Source organism: Arachis hypogaea, chromosome 7 (genome assembly GCF_003086295.3).
Source record: "Arachis hypogaea cultivar Tifrunner chromosome 7, arahy.Tifrunner.gnm2.J5K5, whole genome shotgun sequence".
In the NCBI taxonomy this organism is placed as follows: Eukaryota; Viridiplantae; Streptophyta; class Magnoliopsida; order Fabales; family Fabaceae; genus Arachis; species Arachis hypogaea.
Window position 1 is genome coordinate 55,971,210 of NC_092042.1, and position 15,221 is coordinate 55,986,430.

A 15,221-nucleotide genomic window follows, 5' to 3' on the forward strand; every position below is an offset into this window, starting at 1 on the left:
ACTTTAATGCCTGTTTTTCACAAAACTCCCTTCATATTTTATTAATTAAAATATAATTGTCAATCCAAACAGATTGTTAGTTTGAAAGAGATGATAATCTAACTTGGGCATTTAATACTTGATCTATGCTACTCATGTCTTTGCCAGCATGCCAATAAACATCTTGCATTTAATAGCCATCACATGCACTTGCCATATTTCTAATTGATGAACTTTTCACATGTAGTCATGACCATGTGTTAACAACATCCTTCTTTACCGTGCATTGATTATCACTTGTACCATCCTCTTCCTTGCTCTAACCCTTAGCTTTAAAAATTACTTTCTTTTTTCCTTTTCAGGATGGTCACCAAGAAGGGTAAAGAGAAAGCTACTCCCAAACCACCGGCAAGAAAAGGAACAAAAGGAGCACCAGCTGAGGAACCACAACCCCCCATCCACTTGCACATCTTAGCATGCACCGAGGACGGAGCAGTCTTTAAGTGTGGGGAGGTCGATACCGATCTCCGTGGGTTAGTTACTTCTTTTTTTTTAAACACCAATGTTAATTTGTTAGTTATTGCATTGCATAATAGATTGCATGTGTAGTTGATTGTTTGCATTTAAATACTACTTGGTTGAAAAATAATAAGTTTCTTTTTAAGACCCTATTTTTGAAAAAATTTCACTAATTTAAATTAAAAATTAAAATTTTCTATGTGTTAAATTTGTTTGAAGTTGTATTTGGAACATGGTTTTTGAGCCAAAGAACACACAACCTGTGAGATTTTGAGCTTATTTATATGGTTACATTATTTAACCATAAATTTTTATTCTTGTGTGTTTCCTTCTCTATAACTGCAATCTAGATTTTGTTCCAGTCTATATGTCCATTGTTTAGTATATTTACATGTTTGCATATGATTAAGGCCATTATTTGTATTTTTGCTCGCTTATCTCAAATAAACCTACATTTTATGCCATCCTTATTAGCCCCCTTGAACTTTTTAACCCCCTTTTATTTCATAACCACATTACTAGTCTTAAGCAGAAAAACAAAATAAAAATCTCAAGTTGAATCCTTGGTTAGCTTAAGATAGATATTGTGTATAATTTAAGTGTAGAAATTTTATGGAAACATGAGATGATAGAAAAAAAGTAGGGAATTAAATTGAATAAGTTATTTGAAATTTTGGGAAGAATGCTCTTGTGAAATCAAAATAATTGAATTACCATATGCATTGATAATAAAAAAATTAAATAAGGGGATACAAAAATTACCCCAATGCAAAATAAAAAGAACCAATGCACATGGAACAAAATTCAAAATTAAATTTGGTGCATGAGCATGTAATACAAAAGTGAAAAAATTTGGGTAGCTAGGTAAAGCATTTTAAATTATATAAAGTATGTATATGTTAGGTGAGATCTTAGACTAATCAAGGATTCACTTTGTTTACCTCAGCCTCATTACAACCTTGAAAAGACCTCATGATATTTGCATTGGTACATTAAATATTTATTGATTGGTTAGATGAAGAACATAGTTTAGAAAGCATGACTAGAGAAGAGTAGAGTGAATTATCCTATACACTTGAGAGACTAGCGTGATATACACTACCAGTAAGGGTTCAATGCTTGATTCTATATTCCCTACTTTCATGAGCTATCTTCTTACAAGTTTACTTATTTTCACTGTATGATTTGAATTAGTGGAATTTGATTCATATTTGTCTTGGAGAACTTATTTACTTTTAACCAAGTAGGTAGAAACATTCTGCATGTAGTTGTATTCACATAAATAGGTTGCATTTCATACTTTTTATCATTCCTCTTCACTCCTTTATAGCTTCTCTTGAGCTTAGCATGAGAACATGCTATTATTTAAGTGTGGGGAGGTTGATAAACCACTATTTCATGGTTTATCTTGTGTTTAATTGAGCGGTTTTTATCAACTCTTTACCCACTTATTCATACTATTTGCATGGTTTTACAATTCCTTCCCAAAATTTGTTCTATGATTGAAAACTTGCTTCCGGAGTCTTTAATTTGTGTATTTTAATTATCTCTTATTACCATTCGATGCCTTGATATGTGTGTTAAGTGATTTCAGGGATTACAGGGCAGGAATGACTTAGAGGATAGAAAGGAAGCATGCAAAAGTGGAAGGAATACAAGAAACTGAAGGAATTGCCAAAGCTGTCAGCCAGACCTCTTCGCATTCAAACGGTCATAACTTGAGCTACAGAGGTCCAAATGATGCGGTTTTAGTTGCGTTGGAAAGCTAACGTCCGGGGCTTTGATTTGATATATAATTTGTCATATTGGCTGTACATCTAGGCAACGCGAATGCGTGCTCTACGCGGACGCATCGCAGTGACGAAAATCAGCGTGTTGGAATTCGCATCTAGTAATTTTTGGGCTGTTTTTGACCCAGTTCTCGGCCCAGAAAACACAAATTAAAGGCTTCAAAGTAGAGGAATGAAGAGAGACAACTCATAATTCACTTTTCATAATTTAGATGTAGTTTTTATAGAAAGAGGTTCTCCTCTCTCTTAGGTTTTAGGATTAAGATTCCTCTTAAAGGATTTAGGATTTATTTCTTCTTCATCACAGGTTCAATGTTCCTTTACTTCAATTTCTCTTCTACTTTTATTTATTCTATTATTTTATTTTAGTTTGTTAATATTGGTTTATGAACTCCATGTTAAAATCGATTTCTTTATTTAATATAATTTGAGGTATTTCAGACTTATGATTGCCTTCTTTTATTTATTATATAAATAATTTGGATTTTTTCCTTTTGGCTTTGATTAAGTAATTGGTGACACTTGTGTTATCAAACTCAGCAGTTGATTAATATTTGAAGTTTGCTGGTTGATTTGGATCCCTCTAAAGCTAGTCTTTCCTTAGGAGTTGACTGGGACTTGAGGAATCAAATTAATTGGTCCACTTGACTTTCCTTTATTTAGTAAGGGTTAACTAAGTGGGAGCAATAGACAATACTCCTCACACCTGATAAGGATGACTAGGATGGAATTTCTAATTCTCATACCTTGCCAAGAGATTTTCTAATTATTAATTTATTTTTCTTGTCATTTAAATTACTTATTTCTTTATTTCAAAAACCCAAAAATACTGTTTTCCATAACCAATAATAAATCATACTTCCCTACAATTCCTTGAGAAGACGACCCGAGGTTTGAATACTTCGGTTTATAAATTTTATTGGGTTTGTTACTTGTGACAACCAAACGTTTGTACGAAAGGATTTTCTGTTGGTTTAGAAGCTATACTTACAACGCGACTATATTTGTGAATTTCTTTACCGATAGGAAATCCAGTTCGTCAGTACCCTCTACTGCTCGGATTTTAAAGAAGTTATTCTTAAAATCGTGAAAAGACTCATGAAAGATGGCAAAAACTTTCTTACCCTGGACAGCACGGAAGAAAAACCAAGAAGCTTTACCTTTCGTCGTCCCGGGTTTAGTCAAAACAAATAAATGAAAGAAGACATTGGTAGAAGGTCGCACTTCCGACTCCCGACATATAAGCTGGAAATTTTTCAAGAAGGCCCAAGAGTTTGGGTGAAGTTAGGAAGGGACAACATTGCGAGTCCAAAGAATATTTGTTTCAAAATCGGTAAAAGGGAGAGTGAAACGCCTAGTTTAAAGAAAAAGCAATCATAGGCATAGAAAAATGGTCAGTCCGATTTATTTAAGGGAGAAAAACAAACCCTCTCCTCGAGATCGGGTACTACTAACTCATAGTTGCTCTCGTCCTCTCTATTCTCACAAATCTTATGATGCCTATGAAAGATGTCGCAATACTCCCTATCAACTACAAGGACGCAAGAAATGACAGAGGCAAAATAAAGAGATCGTTACTACAACAACTCGGACGTCATACAAAAGAAGTCGGTCAAAACAAAGTCAAAGAAAGCCATTTTTCAAACATTTTACAAAGCATGGCAAAAATGGTATCTCTCCTATACAGTAAAAACAACACCGCCACACAGAAGCAACACCATTAGGGACAATACAAATACAAACAAACAGCAAAATGGCTACGGTTGTAATTTCACAAACTCAGAAAATCCAAAAATCCCCAAAATAAGCAAAGGGTGATGTCGATCAACCATCAAAAAAGAGTCTTTTAACAACAAAGAAACCTCAAAGTAACTGCAGTTCTACAAAATAGAAAATGCACACATCCAAGTGTTCTACACCCACCTCAATCGGTGAAAAAAATAAAAAAAAACTTCTCAACAAAAGAGATGCAACAACAGTTAACGTAACTCCCAGAACCAACAAACAAAGCACATTTTTCAGAAAATCACTCAGAACAATCTCATGAAAGACAACAACGCAAAAAAGAATCAGGAAAAGAAAGACACCAACCTTAAGGAAGCTTCAAAACGGAGAAGGGCACGACAAACAGCAAAACACGGATGATCCTCTTTAAAGAATTCTTTCAAGAAAGACGAGATTCGGAAAAGTTTGAGAAACGGAGTCGCAAAACGAACAAAGAAAAGAGCTTTTTCTTTTTCATAGTGATAGCAAATGAAAAGGCTTTTAGAAATGGGAAAAAGGAAAAGAAGAAAGGACATGTTGCTTTTATAAGAGATAAGGAGTAACTAGCCTAATAACTCCTCTTTAATACATGCGCACAATTCAAGAAAACTACTGCGCCAATTTAGCCCTTCATTTAAAGGGAGGCAACGTTCAAATTTTCAAACACGTTGAGTACCCGACCTCTGGAAGAGGGCACCCGACGCTTAAGCAGAAGTCACAAAATGCTTGAACCCGACCTATAGAACGCTCAAAACTCAAGTAGGGACACTGTTCATACTTAACCCAATAAGCGAAGCTAAGCTCAATAAACAAAAAGGCCCACCAAGAAAGGTGGCCTCCACAAACGTACCCGACCTCTTTAAAGATGTCAGACACCAATAAAGATGCCCAACTCTACCTACCCAAAGCAAGTAACTGCTTTTGCGAATCTCGCTTGCAATCTCTATCTTTACTATAAGATAAATTCCAACAAACTCCCAAGATAAATGACACAGTTATCCATCAGAGAAGATAGAATTACTCCAATAAAGATGGTTATCGACTCTTCTATAAATACACTGACACCCATCAGGTATAATTTACGTTTAAAACTATTAAAAATCTGCCTAAAACCATTGCTAACTTAAGCATTGGAGTCTCTTGTAGGTACCATCTCCCACCTCCTCACGAGAAACTCGAATAGACGGCACTTCGGCATGAATAAGTCAGACGCTACCACGCAAAGAGATCTAATTTTCAGGTTCAGAACTAAATCAACGTTTCAAGTAACCCTCACAATAAATATCAATAGATATTTATCAACAAAGTTTTATAATAAAATAATATTTAACCCACACATAGCGCAAATTTTATAGTAATTTAATATTAAATTTTAGGTGTATATTATGGTGTCTATATATACTTACCTAACTTATTAAAAAGAGATAAAAATTAATATTTAAATTAAAAAATATAAAAATAAATAATTTTTTAATATTTAAAACTTACTAAAAAAGCAAGTTTGGCAATTTCGCCACTAAAATTAAAGACAGGGAAGAATTGGCCTAAATTTTAATTTCTGATGCGTTCTCACCCGAGCATGTTCATGGGAGAATTGGCCTAAATTTTAATTTCTCATGCGTTCTCACCCGAGCATGTTCAATAGTTTAACAAGATGAGCCAAGATTGGCTGAAGCAGTGACACGTGGCGGAACAAAAAATGAGGCTTTAGGCCACACCACCAGTAAGCAGTAAGCAGTAAGCAGTAAGCAGTAAGCAGTAAGCGACTCCAACCCAACCCAACGCTGCCCTGCGCGCCAAACACTTTATTTGGCTTTGCCTTTTTTCACCCTTTATTTCTGTAACTTCAATAAATCCAGTTCCAATAATATATGCACTTTTCATCACAACTCATCTGTCACCGGCACCCGATAGATCTATCTATTCCATTTAACATTTCATCAAATCGAATCCGAGAAGAAAGAGTAAAGACTGCGTCCGACTGAAACAGAACCATGGATGAGAAGCTCATACAAAGGCTTGAATCCGCGGTGGTCCGCTTGGAGGCCCTATCCACCAGATTCCCTGCTGCCGCTTCACCGGGAGATGCTTCCGATGTGCCTGATTCGGCGGCGCTCGACCCTTCCATCGTTGCTTACGACGATCTGATGGACCAGTATTTGGCTAGGGTTTCAGCTGCCGCTGAGAAGATTGGAGGACAAGTCTTGGACGTCACAAAGGTTTTGCACGAAGCTTTTTCTGTTCAGAAGCAGCTTCTGATTAAAGTCAAGCAAAGTCAAGTGAGTTTTCCTTACGCATTTCATACCTCCGTTTTCTCCCTGCGCATGCATCCCTAATTTCGTTGATGTTATCAATCCTGTGTTAATTCGTTGATGCATTTTAATAGCATTCTAGGTGGTGTTTGGCATAGTCTGGATTTTCTTTTTATCTGCCTGAAATTTTCATTATTCTTAGCTACTGAACTGAACTGCATGAAGTGGCGAACAGTTTTCTGTGTAGTGTTTGTACTCATGTTTGTGATTGGTGTCTTAATCTATCATATATTAATTGTGCAGAAACCTGACCTTGCTGGGTTGGCTGAGTTTCTGAAACCTTTAAATGAAGTGATCATGAAAGCTACTGCAATGACAGAAGGAAGGAGATCAGATTTTTTTAACCACTTGAAGGCTGCTGCTGACAGCCTCTCAGCTCTAGCATGGATTGCATTTACAGGGAAGGATTGTGGTAAGTGATGAATGATTTACATTTCTTCATTGACCTACATTTCAATATCTTATTTACCGTTTGTTGTTTCAAGGTATGAGTATGCCCATTGCACATGTGGAAGAAAGTTGGCAAATGGCTGAGTTTTATAGCAACAAGGTATACTTCAGACATGCCTGAAACTGTAAAATTATTTAGGATATTTTTTTTTATGAACTTCTGGTCCTCTCATTCACTATAAGCTCAAAAAAGATACTTCAGACGTGTTTGATTCCAAATCAAGTTTGGGAACATTTTGCATTAGCCTTCTAGATGTTTTCTTGCACATTCCTTTTTCATTTTGCCTGTTGTGTCATGAGCCATGACGTTTATATATATATATATATATATATATATATATATATATTGAAATAATCAGGTGCTTGTAGAGTATAGAAACAAAGACCCAAATCATGTTGAATGGGCCAAATCTCTGAAAGAGTTATATCTACCTGGTTTGAGAGATTACGTCAAGGGGTTTTATCCTTTGGGCCCTGTATGGAGTGCAACAGGAAAAAGTATTGCTCCGACAAAAGCTGCTGCTGCTCCTCCTCCTCCTCCTCCACCTGCTTCTCTCTTTAGTTCTGAATCTTCTCAACCTTCATCTTCCAAGCCAAAAGATGGGATGTCTGCTGTTTTCCAACAACTCAGCACTGGGAATGTCACTGCAGGTATCTTATTTTTGCTTACATTCCTGATTGAATGTTGAATGAACATTTATGAGTCATACCTCTTATCTACCAGGTTTGAGAAAGGTTACAGATGATATGAAAACAAAAAACCGGGCAGATAGAACTGGAGCTGTTGCCATTAGTGAAAAAGAAAGTCGTGTGGCTTCTCATGCATTTTCTAAAGTAGGACCCCCAAAGCTCGAGCTTCAAATGGGCCGCAAGTAGGTTTTTATATTTATGTGTATGATTGTGATTTCATGATTGAAAATTTGAAATAGTCAATTTTACTTTGTCAATATACCATCTCTCTATCCTTTACTATTCTCTGCTGCTGTAGGTGGGTTGTTGAGAATCAAATTGGAAAAAAGGACTTGATCATTGAAGATTGTGATGCAAAGCAGTCTGTTTATGTTTATGGATGCAAAGATTCGATTTTGCATATTCAAGGTAACCACAACTATTTCATGAATGATTTCCTTGTTTACATGTTTATTATATCACATAATGATATTTACTATCCAATTTGTCTCTTGATGAAACAACTATAATTTTCAGGCAAGGTCAACAATATCACTATTGACAAGTGCACAAAGATGGGAGTTGTATTTAAGGTTAGCGCGACACATGGGAATAGAGATTTTTGTAAAAGTTACGGAAAGCAATTTATGTTAGCATTTCGAAGGCAACTTCTCATCTATATTTGTGCTTAAAATGTAGGATGTTGTTGCAGCTTTTGAGATTGTAAACTGCAATGGCGTTGAGGTGCAATGTCAGGTACCCTAACTCCCTCCTCCTCTTTTTCTTTGCATGAAAACTTTCAACATGCTGGCGTGCCTGTTTGAATTTGATGTTATTATGCCTGTGTTATGGAAGCTTTGGTGATCCTACAGTCTTATAAATTATATTGCTGATGATATGTAGAGGATAACGGTTTGATCTTAAATAAATATTTGGTAGCTCAAATGTGGTTAGTCGTTAAGATGCCTGCCTTTGTTAATATAGGGTTCAGCTCCAACAATATCGGTGGACAACACTTCTGGCTGCCAGCTTTATTTGAGCAAAGATTCCCTAGAGACATCCATATCTACTGCCAAATCAAGTGAGATCAATGTGCTGGTACCTGGTGCCGAGCCTGCTGGTGATTGGGTATGATTTCACATTCATTTTTTGTTCTATTCGGGCACCGTGTAAAATGTTAGTTTGTGCTTGAATCTGGTTATGATGATAACATCCTGCGCCCTGCAATAGTGGATGGAATCCATCCATAATTAGTATCTTTTCAAAAACTTGGTAACTGGATTCTTCAATTGGCCGAAATGATTAGCAAACTATGGAATTGGAGTAATACCAACTCTAAAATTTAATCAATATATTTTATTTCAGGTGGAGCACTCTTTGCCTCAACAATATATTCATATGTTCAAGGACGGCTGTTTTGAGACGACTCCCGCCTCCCACTCTGGAGGTTAAATCGATTGGCAGTTTGGAGTTCCTACTTATATTTTCATCTTGGATGGCTGTGGGAGTGGCTTTGATTTATTGTTTCTTAAATTCATCTAAAAATGCATCAGGATGTATATGTGTATCATATGTATTCTGGCTCAGCTGCCTTTTCTTGTGATTTTCCACTGGCTTATTGAATCAGTGGAAACATCCATCAGATTTTGTTTGCCAATGTGCAGGATTGTGCTTGAGCGTGTATTTTCTTGTGAGTTGCAGTGTGTTTGCTTGCTTTCGGCCTTCAGAGGACCCTTGCGGATATGTTTTCCATCGTCGGAATACGGTTGTTTCATTCTCATGTCTTGTGTTATGAAATATTGAGCCGAAATGGGACTCGTCTTTGACGATGCTTGATGAGGCATTTGGAGAGTTGTCAATCATCATTAATTGATATTTCCCTCAAGTTTCTTTGTTTCGAAAGTTGGATAAACTTTACACATAAATACTTTTTTTTTTTTGTTAAAATACACAAATCGGTTCCAAAGTTTTTAAAATTGGAAGTCTCTTAAATTTCAAAATACACAATAATTTCCGTTAGATAATATAGTTCCACTTTATTAGTTACTAACGACTATTGTTGATGATTGTTGACGTGAAATGTTAATTTGTATACGTGGTTGTGAAGTGTGTCCAAATCAATTTTTAAGTGTCGGACAAATCAATCTCTAAATAAAGTATAAAATAGTTTCTAAAAAATTTTAAAAATTTCAAAATTGTCCTTAAAAAATTCTAAAAATTTCAACACAATTCCTTTGAATGTTTTTTTATCTTTTGTTTTTTATCTTTTTCAAAAATCAAGGTCTTATAATCTTTTAATTAGAATAATCGAGATTTCCTCACTAGTAGAAGCTAGAAGGTCTATTGCTCCACATTCCTTCACTAGCCTTTTCCTGCGGGGCTATTACACCCCTCCCATATTGACCGGATTCCTTCCGGGGTTAACGTCAATATAGCTCTTTCCCCCTACCCAGATGTAAAGAGCTGCTCAAAGAGCAATAGCGTATGCAGCCACCATCCAAGGACCATCAAAGAGCACATGGTCATGATCTTCTTAACTTTCAAACTTAACCAAGAAAAACTCATTGCCCAGGTTAGTAACCATAAACAGTGATTTCAGTTTCCAAAGTTAGCTTAGACGTCACACCATGAAGTTGTTTGTGACCCAGCCTCTTACCTTCTAATCTTCCCGATCGGAGAAGCATTGGAAACGGGCTCCGCGTTCATTTCGTTAGCAGAAACGATCCACAATCCACTCAGGGCTTCGGATAGACCGAACGCAGTGCCATATAGGCTTTTGCTTTACTATTTGTCCATTTCATCTGGTATTCTTGGATGAGCTGCCTAAGCCAACCTTTGAAAACACAAGGAAGAAGAGCTATGGGGAAAAGGTCTTCGTATTACTGTCTTTACTTTATTTAGAGTTTTGTCTTTTGCCACCTATGAGATAGATAGCTCTTCAAATGAAATTCTGGAGAACCCTTTAAATCAAGTAGTAATGTAATGATTAAGGGTTTTCACAAACAACAAACATATTTACTTATAATTAATTCAAATTTTATTATGTGATTTATTTCTTTTTTTTTGGAGATTGTATTAATTTTCATTAAAAAAAACTAAGAAAAAATTTAATAGAATGGCTTTAAAAGAGAAAATAAAATTTGGATAAATACCAATACCTATTAAGGACAAAAGGATAGAAATCGATATAAATAATTTTCGCAGACTAGAATACAAAAAATACAAGTTTAGTGTATTAAAAAATTTGTATCCATAGAACATCTGCTGTAACATGGATGATGAAAAAATAGGAGTTAATATAATTCTAATTGTGTTTAAAAAAATTATTAGTATTTTTGTCATTAAAAAATATTATAACGACTCAAGAAATTCGGTGTAATGGATTGATTTTGTACTACTTAACCCGAGAATTCTACTGTGCGTGCTGCTGTGCTGGGACTTCAAAACAAACCTACTACACTTTCTGCCAAACCAGGCTTTTATACTTACAGCACGAGCTGTAACCATTGACAAGAACGAGTGCCCTATACAAAATAGGAGAATTGCGAGTCTAAGAGAGGATCCCTAGTGTGGGTTGATCACAATGGCTGAGAACATATGCTTAACACCCTCTTCAACAACTTTTTCCTTCACCCACAGAACTAGAATAGTATAAAAACAAGAACACCACAATCCATGACCGCTAAACAAAACGAGTCCATTACCAAGTAAGCTAGGCAACCATCTTTATCGGTCTCTCTATTAATTTAGGACCGGATGTGGCACACGGGTTTTGGGTTTCGCAAAGAAGTTCCACTCCTGTAGCTTTTGAGTTAGTCCTCTATTCTCGGACTTCTAAATAAAAATGAGTCCTAATTCGCTATAGGAAGTGCTTTCAGCAAAGGGGGAGGGAAGGTTTGGACATCAAATTCTAGTCTTCAAAAAACTAGAAGAGGTTCAATTCCTCTTTGATGTGGTTAAGGCAAAAGACAGATATAGATATCAGGGGGACATTACAGTGTCCAATTTGTTTGGCAAGAGTGACTCAGCTCCAACGGTTGAAAAGTACATCGCGAGGAGAAAGTTACTTGTTCAGCTATAAATTCTGTTGTTCTTGTTTATGATTCTACTGCTATCGATTAGCTGGGATTGGAATGTTTGACCTGCTTTCAAAGCCTTTCTAGGCTAACATATTATTATAAAATATATAATAAATAAAAATATAAAAAATAATGAAATATATATTAAAAGATAATTTTTTATTAATTTTAATGTCACAAGAAAGAAATGATATTATTTAATTATTAATCTATGTATTATAGTTGTGAGGTAGAAACCATAATAATAACTAAATCTAAGAGGTTATTGCTTTATGAAGGTCATTATTTAAGTTAATAGTCAAATTAGTCCTTGAAAGATGAGATATTCTTTAAATGTTCCTAAAAGATTTTATTAATCAAAGTGGTCCTTCAGAAACTACGAATTAATCATATTTGTTCTTAAGTTACTTAATTAACAATTTTCGTCAACGATTAATGATGTGGAATGTTAATTGATAATATACATGACATCTATCATATCTAATTGGACACCGACTAAATATGTGTTAAAAATCTATCAATTTAGTCGTTAGATCATATTGGGAATAAGGTTTATATAATTGGAAAAAAGAACTGAATTAATAGATTTTTATAAATGTATTTGGTCAATATTCAATTAGACATGTCACGTATGATGTATGTTGTCAATTAACATTTCACAACATCATTCGTTGACGAAAATTATTAATGAAGTGACGAAAGACAAATATGATTAATTTTTAATGTTTTAATGAATCAATTTGATTGAGAAAATCTTTTAAGGATGAATTTAAAGAATATCTTATATTTCAGGGACTAATTTGACTATTAACCCATCATTATTTATATATCTAAACTCCTAAGATATTGACAAAAACTTACAAATTTGATTTCATAGGTAACTTAGTTTGCATTGCATGCAAGTTCCAAAGTGTTACTTTTATAAGCATTTGTACAAATATTTTTAATTATTATTCTGAAAAATTTTATATTAAATGGGAGTTCTTCTATTTCTTCAAATAACAATAGCACATTTTCTTCTTCATCATTAAAAAATGATCATAAAATATGATACGGTCAAATTAAATTAAATTAATATTCTGCATGATAAAAAATAAATATAGGTTTACTTATTTTAAATTATTTTTTTTGAAAAATAATGTCTTTTCAAAATAAATTTATAACTTAGGATTTTAAAATACATTTTTTTTGTATATATATATATAATCAAATTTAAAATAAATAGACAAAAAATTTTAGAAATTAAAATTTATTAATTAAGAAATAATTATATATAAATAATTCGAAGGAATTATTTTAAAAAATTTAAAAAAATTAGGGATTATTTTTAGATTTTTAAATTCTTTGGGGATCATTTTGTACTTTACTTTAAGGACTGATTTGTTCATATCACACACGTAGATACTAAAAGTATCTCTAATGGAGTGCTTTTAGAGTATTATTTTTTATACTTTCAAGAAGTGAATTGATTTGGAATTGAAATCTGTATTGGCGTTGATTTATGAAGTGAAATTGATATCACCTTAGAGATATAATATCACCTTGATGGAGAACCAATAAAATTTTATCACTCGAATAATTATATTGATAAAATAATTTAAAATAATATAAAATTTTAATTGAACTAATATTAAATATTAGAAGAGCGAATTTCACTTTTAATTTCAAATTATTATTTATGACATATAGTCCCACAAATTATGCTTGTAGGACCCTGTTTCACTCATTTTTTTTGTAATCTGAATAGGGTGCCGAAATCGAGCTTGTATCAAGATTTCAGTTTGGAGAACAGATACAGCTCCTCAGCAAATAGTGAGTTTGACCCGAAAATTACTTAATATTGGTGTCGAAGTAGACTATGTCAAACTATTAGTGGCAAGTTGTAACAAATAAAAATGAAAATACAAATAACTAAAATGAAATTTGATTAAGTAGAAAATGTAAGTGAAAATGGAAATTAGTAGAAAACTGAATAACGATGAAATATTTAAAATGAGAAAATTAAAAGACAAAAAAAATTATAATAAAATGGGCCCTTAATACTCACATGCACTTCCACTCTATGATCTTCTATTGCATCACTGAGACTGGAAATTCTTAAAGAGTTTGTGTGATGATTGGTTGCGGATTTCAAAAATCACAAACTTACCGGCAAGTGCACAGGGTTGTACCAAGTAATACCTCAGGTGGGTGAGGGTCGATCCCACGAAAATTGATGGACCAAGCAATAATGGTCGAATGACTCACTTAGTCAAGCAAGCAGAAAATAGTGTTTTGAGGTTCAAAAGCATTAAACAATAATCCAAGTGTTTGGAAAGCAGACTGTAAATGAGTTGTGAGAAATATGTTAGAAAATAATTAAGGTTTCAGAGACATTTATTTTTTCTGAATTTATATTTCTTACCAACTATTTTAATCATAGATTTATTTCATTGCAAACTGTAATTGACTAAACCCTAATTCTTTAGTGATTTAGTCTCCTCTAGCCTAATTAACCGGCAATTCCTTGGTCACTTAATATAAATTAAAGGGTTAGATTCAATTCTAATTTATTTTCCACAAAAACCCTAATTACCCGAGTATAAGAGGATTATATGTCACGTATCCCATTAAGTCCAAGCAATTAGTGGTTTAGGAGGAGTTTACTTTCAAGCTAGTATTCGAGTGAGATAACTTTTCCAAGAATCAACAAGAATTCATGTAGAATAAGAGATATTTTTCAATACACTAAAATTCATAAGATGAAGAACGAAAGTAATCCTTGAAATTAAATCAATACATTAATTAAAATAGAGTGGCAATAGTATCAATCTATAGAATAAATAGAGCTCCTAACCTTAACCAAGGACGTTTAGTTGCTCATGACTCAGAGAGAAAAATAGGGTTCGAAAATTGTGTAAGGTGCGGAACGAGGTCGTCGAGAAAAGAGGAGAGCCCGAAGGGCTAAATCTTTTCTCTTTTATATCTAACCTAATTTTGATTTCAAAATAAAATAAACTAATAATTAATAAACCTAAAAGATTGTGTTTGTAAATAAAAATAACCAAAACAAAATAAAATATAATAATTAAAAGCCAAATCTAACTAAAGATGCTCCTTTGGGTGAGGTTGATCCGCGTCATTGGCACTAAACGCCAGAATCAGCATTTAGCGCCCTAGGTGGCAGTAAGATCCAAATTTGTTTCTGACTTTCTAGCACTAAACGCCAGGTTTGACGTTTAATGCCCTATGAGGCAGAGAGCTCACACACGTTACGAGGCATCTGACGCTAAACGCCAAGGTCCGCGTTTAGCGCCAGGTTGACAGAATGGCTGCACGCAATCTAAGGTACTTGGGCGCTAAATGCTAGATGCGGTGTTTAGCGCCAACTCAACAAAATTAAAATTTTTCTTTTTTCTTCTGCACAGACTCTGTCAGACTAATCCAAACTTCACCTAAAATAATCAAAACAATAGAACGACTTAAAGTAGCATCCAAACAGGCTTCAAATACTAAAATCTCAATAAAACTCAATAAATTCATATCTAAAATAATAAGAAAATAAAGAAAAGATGCTCACGCATCATAACACCAAACTTGATCTGTTGCTTGTACTTAAGCAACTAAAAACAATATAGAACTAATAAGTGAAATTGCCTAAGAATTGAGTTTTTATTTAA

The 15,221-nt window shown here is 34.1% G+C and overlaps 1 protein-coding gene and 1 long non-coding RNA gene across 2 annotated transcripts; both read left to right on the forward strand.

Moving 5' to 3' along the window:
- The first annotated feature begins 5,551 nt into the window (after positions 1-5,551).
- Positions 5,552-9,368, forward strand: LOC112703136 (cyclase-associated protein 1). Its single transcript, XM_025754459.3, has 10 exons — positions 5,552-6,331; positions 6,608-6,776; positions 6,850-6,914; positions 7,174-7,465; positions 7,539-7,686; positions 7,803-7,912; positions 8,021-8,076; positions 8,183-8,239; positions 8,468-8,611; positions 8,849-9,368. Exons 1-10 carry the CDS (start codon positions 6,047-6,049, stop codon positions 8,933-8,935), a joined length of 1,413 nt encoding a protein of 470 aa, XP_025610244.1. The 5' UTR covers positions 5,552-6,046; the 3' UTR covers positions 8,936-9,368.
- Positions 9,369-9,800: 432 nt separating this feature from the next.
- Positions 9,801-10,535, forward strand: LOC112704100 (uncharacterized). Its single transcript, XR_003154776.2, has 2 exons — positions 9,801-10,055; positions 10,132-10,535. It is a non-coding gene; the product is annotated as an uncharacterized lncRNA (long non-coding RNA).
- The last annotated feature ends 4,686 nt before the right edge of the window (positions 10,536-15,221 follow it).

Bases quoted from the DNA above. Each gene is read 5' to 3' on its own strand.
- LOC112703136 (XM_025754459.3), top strand. From the start codon at position 6,047: ATGGATGAGAAGCTCATACAAAGGCTTGAATCCGCGGTGGTCCGCTTG. The intron at 8,077-8,182 runs GTTAGCGCGACA...CTTAAAATGTAG, and splicing joins AGATGGGAGTTGTATTTAAG to GATGTTGTTGCAGCTTTTGA. The intron at 8,240-8,467 runs GTACCCTAACTC...TTGTTAATATAG, and splicing joins GCGTTGAGGTGCAATGTCAG to GGTTCAGCTCCAACAATATC.